Source organism: Bidens hawaiensis, unplaced genomic scaffold (assembly GCF_021521415.1).
Source record: "Bidens hawaiensis isolate Kalapana, Puna unplaced genomic scaffold, B.hawaiensis_p1.1 tig00014923_1, whole genome shotgun sequence".
Lineage (NCBI taxonomy): Eukaryota > Viridiplantae > Streptophyta > Magnoliopsida > Asterales > Asteraceae > Bidens > Bidens hawaiensis.
Genome location: NW_027492326.1, coordinates 306,647 through 316,433, shown reverse-complemented (window position 1 = coordinate 316,433; position 9,787 = coordinate 306,647). Strand labels below are relative to the sequence as shown.

Here is a 9,787-nt window from a genome sequence, read left to right as displayed (position 1 = left end):
TGTAATTTTGCTTGGGCGTTTTGTGCGACGCCAAGATGAGGGTTGACTTTGTTCCAGTTATGTAGCAACCAATACAGAAGGTAGGGACGCCATTAGGAGCCACCACTAAAGGTGGTCTAACATGTTAAAAAATGTGATATCAACTCAATTGGGCACTTTAGACACTTATAGCTCGGAAAAGATCAACAAGTTGGTTACCATCATCAATTTGTTCCAATACTATAACTTTACATACAACTGAATAAATCGTGAATTGTAATTAATTTTTTGAGCCCGACCCCCTTCGTATTTGAATTTTTGTATACATTTTGTCCCCCCCCCTCCCGGTGTCTTATTACAAGCTTCGTCACTGCTTTTTGATGTGAACAAAAGATGGTGTACCAGAAATGATGGTGCAGGAAATGATAGCGTAGGAATTTAAGGTTGGTGTATGCAAAGTTCACGAAGGAGACTCTCGTCGTTGACCAATATTGGTGCATGAGGTGATGTGTTGCGTCACATGGCATATGAGAAGGAAAATAATTGCGTAGGAGCTGTATAAGGGTTGGCGCAGGAGTACCAGGTCAACTATTTTGGTAACTCAAAAATTTCAAGTCTATTTTCATCTTTTTTTGGTTAATGACGTTGTTTGGTGATTTTCTCTTTTCTGTAAAGCTTGTTTTATTTTCTTTTAAAAGTTTTAAAGTTTTCTAGCCAAGCTTCCCCATACACGTGAGGAAGCGGTAAACACGAATTTTAGATCGACACAAAGAAGAAACCAAGTGACATCAAAGACTTTTTTTTATCAATCCGCATATTCAACAATATGTGAGGATGCGGCAAACACAAAGAACACAAAATTTTGGTCGACATTTATATGTAAATCTTGTTGGTACATATATGTAGTTCAACAATTTTTCAAACTTTAGTTCTAGTGTTTTTTTTTATTACGTATATGTACCTTAACAAGTTTCATATTACATACATGTAAGACCATCAACAATGCTAAAAAGGTAAATGCATATCACATCATCATAAACACACTGCCTTGGGTTTGGTCATATTTATAACTTATAAGTTTCTAAAGATATGTTTTAATTGTAAACAAAAATCCAATAAAACGGGTGATGAGTGATGACTAGTGATGACTACATCAAAAGGTGTCCAAGGGATCACTTTGAATCTTTGATTGAGTGGAATGATATCCATAATCAAAAGGTTTTAATCTACCAAATATACCTCTAGTCCATTTAATTTTATCCATTTTGACTTCTATAAATTTACATATTTGCCACAATTTACATAGGGTTTTTTAGATACACCATGAGGTGTTTTGGAAACACCCACCCATTAAGCCACGGATCGGTCGATCCGCCGCTTATGACTTGGGTGTTTTTGAAAGTTGTGTTTTTTTGTCCTTTAGCTGTCTTTTTTGTTATTTTATTATGATTTTGCCATTTTGTTGTCTTTTGTTGTATTTACCTCTTATTTTTGTTTTGTTTGGTTTCTTTTTTTTTGCTCGGGTGTAACCGTTTCTTGATCGGTTTTGGAATGTGACAACGAAACAACAATTTTGTATGTCGGGTGAAAAGGAACGAGATTTATATAATAATAACGACTTATGTTTGTTTTCTTTTTTTGTATGTCGGGTGTGGTAACGGAATTTTTTTCGGTTTTAAACTAATAACGAAACAACAATTTTAAGCATAACGCATGACCATATTTATAAAATAATAATAATTAATACATTACGAGTTCGAAAAAAAAACCAAACGAATTCGGGAAAAAGTAACAGCATACAAAAAACAAATCTAAAATGCGGGCACCACCCGCGTCGTCATCACTCCCCTCCTCATCGAAACGTGACGCCGGTACCATGTACTGGGCTCCATGCTGCTGGGCAGACATCCACCCAACCATCCAGGTCATGCCACCACGTATCTGTGACACGTCACGCTCTAGTCTCCGTAGCCTGGAGAGTGGCCGGATCTAAACGCACGGCGCGATGTGTGCGCGGAACGCGCTGCGGGTGATGATGCGGCGGCTGTTATGAACACGATAAGTTAACGTTAATAAGACGAAGATACAAAAAAGAAAATTAAACGATAAAATATAACGTACCTGAACACCGTCGGGGGCCTGAATTTCCAACTCCGGCTCCTCGATTGGCGGAGGCTCAACAAGTGGGACCTCTTCGTATGGGGTAGATTCGAAATTAGTGACCAGGTGATACCGGCGGTTAATCTTCTTGACAATTTGCATGCCCTGTGCCCGTCCATGGTCCAGTTCTCGCGGCAGAAGCGACGGCTGAATGGGGAGGAGCCCTAGTCGGTTCTCGTAGCCCAAAGAAACCGAAATCCGCGTAACGAACGAGCCACCAACCAATTTCCCGCGGCCCTGCCTGTGCGAGTAATTTGCGAAGTAGTCGCCGAAACCACGAGCTAGGTTGCAGTGTCTCCCCGTAAGCAGGCATCGCTAATAAAACATGTCACGGAGGTTGCAGTGATCTGAACCCCCGTGACGACCCTGTACGGTGTGAGCTATAAGCCTGTGTAGGTACCTATAAAAAAACAATAAAATATTATTATAATATAATATAATAACATATACATATACAAACCTGTGGATCGGGTCCCTGATGGCTGAGGCTTTGCAGTCTGGCTCGAATTCTCCATCCTTTATAGGCCAAGGTGTATCGCTAATCGTCGTCCAAAAACGTCTCAACATGTCATCTGGTGTTTCGTATATGCTCTCCGTGTTAACAGGGGCGGTTACATCCTCAATTGTGTACAAGCCTAGCGCTCTGGCAAACTCCTCCATCGACAGATGACACCAAATCCCGAAAATACGGAACCGAACTTCCGCCCGACTGGTATCCTCATTTCAACCAGCATCTGGACCTCCGGATCTCCATCCGGGCGTGACCTGAAACAATATTTACATGTTGGTTAAATAATAATATGTTACTTTATTTATAAGTTACTTGAAAAGGAAAAAAATACCTGAAAACGAATGTTGTGTAAAACTCTAGCGTGAGGACCCGGTAAGCTGGCAGCTCTTCAGTAAACAATCTCTCCCATGGTGTATCGTGTCCAACAATTCTTTCTATCCTGTCTTCCGCCCGAACCATTGTTATAAACTCCCTAGACAAGCTCGAGGTAGGTTTTGGCTCTATTCTCCGAAGCTGCGTAAACTTGATTTGGTAATCGGACTCCGGGTCAAACCTCAAATCCTGGTAAATATCAAGTATGTCGTCCCCTTCAATGTATCTATCCGTCATCTATGCTTAACATATAAATATAACCCGTTATTGTCAAACTCGTAACCCAAACCCGTTTCCTTGTCAAACCCGTAACCCAAACCCGTTTCAGGGTCAAACCCGTAAACCAAACCCGTTTCCGAGTCAAACCGTAACCCAAACCCGATTTATCACAAACCCAAACCCGTTAAGCCAAAACCGTTCCTTTGTTTCGGCTAAATCCAAATTCAAACCACAATCCACACAAACACTATCCAATTATCAATTCATATCATAATCAAATTCACTCTAAATTTGATCTGAACTCAAACCGAACCAAAATTATAAAAATAAGCAATAACAGAGTCTCTAATTACGGATCCACTAATTAAATTAAGAGCAATCGAAAAAGGTAACCCAAACCCGTTTATCACAAACCTAAACCCGTTAAACATCATACCCGTAACGAAGTTCGGGACTATTGGGACTATTGGAGTAAAACATAGTTACCTTATTGTTGCCGGGTCGGAGTTGGTGACGAAGTTCAGGACTATTGGGGGACGGCGAATTAGGGTTTTAGTGTCAAATGTGGTGTTTGTTTGAGATAGAATGTGTAAACTGATGGGGGGAGGCGGCTTAGGGTTGTGTTTTAAGGGCGATCCGCGGCTTATCGACCACTAAGCGGCAGATCCGATCTACTTTTTGAAGATATTTATTATTATTTTAATATTTATGGTTCTGTTATATTTTTTTTAATTTACGTTTTTTAATGAAATTTTTTAATTTTTCACAAAAGCAATATTTTATAAGTTAGATTTAAAAAAAAATAAATTATTTATAAGTTAGATTTTTTATCATGTTTTATATTTTTAAATATCATGTTTTATATTTTGAAATAATTTTTTATTTAAAATTTATTCTCGATAATATGATTTTAAAAAATATATTATATTTAAGTTATACATTTTATCATGTTTTATATTTTTAAACAAATATATCATCAAATATATTTGTTTAAAAATATACTATTTTATTTATATTTTTTAAATATCATTTCTTATATTTTTAAATTTTAAAGTTATATATTTTATCAAGTTATTTTTATTTAATAACACAAACATTTTAACCCTAATTATTGATAATAATAAAAAACATATCAAACATTTTACAAATCATCTTAAATAAATGCTTCTTCAGTTTGCACTCGCCAAGTTTCCCTTATTTGCGTATACTCTTTTATACGATCTTCGTACAAAGACCTCCATTCGTGCGCAGCTTCGTTGGCGTATCCTTCCCATTGACGTGCTGGTAGCGGCACGGGGTAAATTCCTTTCTAATTGTATGTTGAGCCAATGATTATCCTTAACATTTAACACTACTATTATCGGAATCTGAGACAATGGTTCGGACTCATTCTCATTGGGAAGTAACTCTCACTGTAGGTCAGATGGAGGTTGATTAAAACACAGTCATACGTCTGAGCCACTACGTGTCCGTGCCCAGGTAACTTAAACCACCTACTCTTTTGCTGGAATAAAGCAGACGAGTAGTCCAGCGAATCACGAACCGTGTCATAATTACCGGTTACCTCGTAGTTCAACCTTTCGCTCCACCAGGATTTGTTAGTGACCATCTCATTCCTCATGCTTGCTCTGACCTCCTTCCAGTTCTGTTGACGCATGCCTAAGCCGACAGCGATTGCTCTGAAACCGCAATTACCATCTGGCCTTACATCTTTTATTCCTGAAATGAACGGGTATGCCCAGGTGGGAATGAGGTGCCTATAACATTCTATGATTGGGACGCCCTTAGGGTCACGCAGTAATGGAAAACCAAGGTCGGTTGGAGTCTCATGCTTTTTAGATGAGCGTTTCGGTGGTTTAGGTATCTTAAACCGGGCATGTGACTGAGACTGGGAACGCGACAACGATTGGGTGGGGGAGTACGAGCTCTGTCTAGGGGTATCTCTTTTCTTGGCTTGTTGGTTTAGATTTGGACGCCCCCTAGGGTCGTCTCGTTTCTCAGGCTCCTCCTTGTTTGATTTCCCATGAAGAACATACATTATCTTAGAGAATAAACTTTTTTTTTTGCATTCGGTTGTTTAGTCCTAGAACTTGTTTTTTCACATGTTCCAGTTCCGCTTCATAGTCTGGTTCTTCGTGTCCAACAGACGCCGGACTGAAATCGAGCTTCCTCCAAAAGGGGTCTATGTCTTTTAATGGAATGCGTATATTGTTAATAGTGTGCCAGTTAAGCTTACAAGCACACGGCAAGCCCCATGATGTTTGTAACCGGTGGTCGCACTCCGCCCCCGTATCTAGCAATGTGTCAAGCAAGGTCAGCTCTTTGTCAAGTTTAGCGATAGCAAAAAGTGACACCCTGTTATGTAGCTTTTCAAACAAAGTCAACTGATGGTACTTCTTGACCCTAACACGGGAGTCTTCAAGGGTCGCACTGATTTCTTCCATTTGGGAATTCACGACTTCAAGGGAAAACGCCGCAATAGAGTCTAGCGAATTGTTCGGCCCCGAAAGGTGTCTCTTCAAGTTTGCGTGCTGGCCCTCTACTCTGTTTGTTGTATACTCGCCGAAGTTTAGTCGGTCGTCAATCCAGCACGACACGAACTTCTCTTTGTAGGGTACCAACCAGTTGTCGCGAATATAATACCAAGCCTCTACAAACAAATAATAAAAAAAAACAATTTAGGCAATGTACAACTAGAATCTAAAATCATGTTTACATAAAGGACAAAGACTTACCACGTCTGCCGTGTCCAGCTAACGCGGCTTCCAATTGACCGCAGTTGTAGTCGTACATAGATTTTGTTGGCGACTCATACAGTACTTTCCACCAGTAATTGAATGATTTAGAGATATCATCCTGGAAAAGACTCTTATGTTTTCTCTGTATGTTCTGCATGATGTGCAACCTATAAAGGTTTTTGGTAGCATTGGGAAAGACTGTTTCACAGGCATTCATCAAGGCTTGGTCCCTGTCAGTCAGGATGACACGCGGCTCCCTGCAGTCGATGAGCATGTCTTTAAGGCGTTCAAGGGCCCATGTGAAGTTACACTCTTGCTCCCTAAAGATAACTGCGTGCGCAATACAGAAAGACTTTGATGTCGACGTCACACCAACAAACTGAACGAACGACCACTTGTACATGTTGGCGTTGTACGTCGTGTCAATCAGCAGCAAATCTGGGAACGCACGCCACATGGTATGCGACTTCTCGTGAGAAAAGAAAACATTCTCCGTCCTATTGGTGGAAGGATTCTTCCATGTGTAAAAGGTAAACCCATGGGTTTGAAGAAAGTTTTCAAGTACCTACGTTGGGTTTAACAAAAAATTAATAAATATTACAAATATTCTTATTAAACATGATTATTATAATAAAATGATATTATTAATAATATTCTTATTAAATCTTACAGAATATATATATTTTATATATGATAAAACAAAACAATATATATTCAAAATAATATATATTAAAAAGAAACTTACAAAATAATAATATTCTGACAACAAGTACCTGCATGGGGGTGTCACCAATTTTATCTTGGTCACGAAGACCCTTCACGACGTTGTTTATATCCCTAGTAATACATTTGTTACCGGGAAAGCTTTTCTTTAGTGCTGACTTAATTTTAGCAAGCCTCAGACCCTGCCTATGCAACGTCGCAACAATATCAATTTATTCGTCGGTCAGTTTCCTTAGTGTCGGGTGCCCCTCCTCAAACAAAACGGGATCGTGGTTGTGCGTCTCGTTGACAACCTCTACCTTCCAAAAATCACCTGGCGCGTTGTACCTCCCGACAAGTTTAAATGGACAACCCCTTTTAATACTCCCGATATGCCTCACCGTTCCCTTGAGTTTTGGTTCCCCACCTCGATTGCATGCAAGTTCAACACTTCTCTCCCTTGAACGTTGGACTGAGATAACACAACCATGCTCACGTCCTGTCTTCTTAACCCAATCCACCAATTCAGCAACAGAATCAAAATACTGATATCAAACAATGTAAATAAAGTAATATTTAGTAACGTGTTGAAAAAGAATAATAATAATTTTTTTTTAAAAAAAATAGGTCATACATTATTAGTTACATAAGAAAATGACGTCTCCCGTATGAAACGATCACCACCACCATCCATTAGTTACATAAGAAAATGACGTCTTCCGTATGAAACGATCACCACCACCACCATCATCATCATCAACAACATCGTCATCGCCTCCTTCGCGGTGACCCTCTTGAATGCCATCAACGACGTTGCTCGTGACTGGTCTTGACATGTATGGTTGCTTTCCTAAAGGTAACTGGTACGAATTCTGAGTTCCGTAATACGGACCGTTTACATGTAACTGCTGCGAAGACTTACCATAAGACTCCTCGACTCTGGCCTCATATGTATTAGACGATGTCCTATTATCCTCCGGCCACGAAGGGTGACTACCGCCGTATATGATATACCCCTGATAAAAAATATTTTGGCAAGACAACGTATAATATTTAAAATATAACTAACGCGTTGTTGTACTATATAAACACACTAAATAACCTGGTCTGGATTTGGTAAGTCGTACTGCTCGATATTTCCATACCCCGGCTCATGGTTCAAGTCGGGAACTTCATTCAAATCTGGCAAGCCCGACTGCTCCGGCTGATCGTTGTATGCGTAGCCCGACTGCTCGTCGTTCCCGTCACCAAACAAAATATCATATAAATCCATTATAGTTTAACAAACACAAAACACAAATACTTTCTATATCTAATCAACGAAAAATATTGTCTACAATATTTTGATGATATATGAGAAATGAGCATGATATATGTAGAGAAAGGGAGACGGATGTGCCAAAATTAAATTATTGACTTGATCAGCGGCGGATCGATCGATCCTCGGCGTATTAGGTACGGTTATGACGGATTTGATATGCCGATGTTGATGTGTACTCGATAAGCGGCGTATCTCTCAATCAGCCGCGTATTTGGTACAGACATAATAAGACAAAACCTGTTGACATAATAGGACAAAAAGGTGTGATCCGCGGCGGATCGATCGTTAAGCCGCGTAGTGGGTGGGTGTTTTAATTTTTGGGTGGTGTCTCTAACATCACCCTTTACATATTGTCCGCTTAATTATAATATAATAATAGCAATATTAACATTAATGTCTAGGGTCAAGATACTGTACAATAATGCCTTAACGTACGATAGGTACGCGATATGCTCAAAGGAAAAAAAATACTAAAACGCTCAAAACGCTCAACCAAAAACCTAAAACGCTCAGCCAAAAACCAAAACGCTCAAAAACGGTTTTCGTGAAGAAAAGTAAATAATTGATCGATTAACGATCCAAAACTGTATACTTCGGTGAACCAATGATTAATCTGATATATATTGACGATTTCGAGATCTTGTAATGTGATGTCATGGATCGATTTCATGAAAAATAAGTATTCTTGTACGTATTGTATTGAATTTTTTTCTTAATATCTAATATATTACTTAATTTTCTATAATAAAAGACATCCTTTTTGTCTTATAAGTTAAAATTCAAATTACTCTTTCATAAACATCGGAAAGTTAGTTAATTTGTTTTGTATTTAAACATCACTTTGGTTTTATAATTCCTTCAAGATATTGATCATCATAATTAGTTCTTCAAGATTTGAATAATGAATTATAGAACTCTAGACCTCAAACATTCAAAAGTACTAACAAACCCTAGGATCTTCGACAAATACAATCATGTCTACACGGTTGTATCCGTCACGGACAAAGCCGGGATGGTTCAAAAGTTCAAAACCACGTGGAATAAACCGATGAAGTTCATCGTTAACGAAGCCGCCTTGCTCGTAGTAAAGATCAAGGCCAAGAGGATGTTTGTTGATAAGAAGTTGGGAGAAGTTCGTGTGCCGGTTAAAGAGCTTATGGAAGGTGTGACAAGTGAAGGGAATTACACCGTCCAGACTATGATTTGTCCGGTTAAAGGGCGGTCGGGTGAATCGATGGGAGATCTTACTTTTTGTTATGAATTTGGGAAACGAGTTTATGGTGAGGCTAAGAAGAACAAGAAGTCAGTCACGACGTATCCAATGGTGGGACGAGTTCATAGAGTGACTCTGGTTTAGGATTTGGAACCGGTTTTCTAGGTGCAATGTTGATTGGTGGTGGTGGTGGTGGTGGCGGCTTTGAAGGAACATTATGGCGTAAATAATGAGTTTTTAGTACCCTATATGATTACGTGACAATGATAAGTGTAGTGTATTGTTGGATGTTTATGCGCGTTATATAGCGCTATACTGTCATTTTTTTTGTTTTTTTTATATATTTCTTGTGTTTAATGTATGGAAATAATAAATTTCTGAATGTAGGAATGTTATGTTATTTAGTATCATATGTCAATTAAATGTTTGGAATTGGACAGTGTGTTGCTTTGGGTTTCATTTTCCAACTTTTGAAGTTGTTTCCAAAGATCCTACCAAGATAGCAAGTCTTACCGAGAATACCCTTGGACTACCTTATAGATTATTATGAAGTTTGAACAACACATATACAC

General features: G+C 38.9%; 1 protein-coding gene across 1 annotated transcript; it reads left to right on the top strand.

The window, feature by feature from the left end:
* Positions 1-8,903: 8,903 nt before the first annotated feature.
* Positions 8,904-9,359, top strand: LOC143548182 (protein SRC2-like). Its single transcript, XM_077039421.1, has one exon. The coding sequence runs from the start codon at positions 8,904-8,906 to the stop codon at positions 9,357-9,359; it is 456 nt and encodes a 151-aa protein (XP_076895536.1).
* The last annotated feature ends 428 nt before the right edge of the window (positions 9,360-9,787 follow it).

Excerpts from the sequence above, each read along its gene's own strand:
- LOC143548182 (XM_077039421.1), top strand. The coding sequence starts at position 8,904 with ATGAATTATAGAACTCTAGACCTCAAACATTCAAAAGTACTAACAAAC.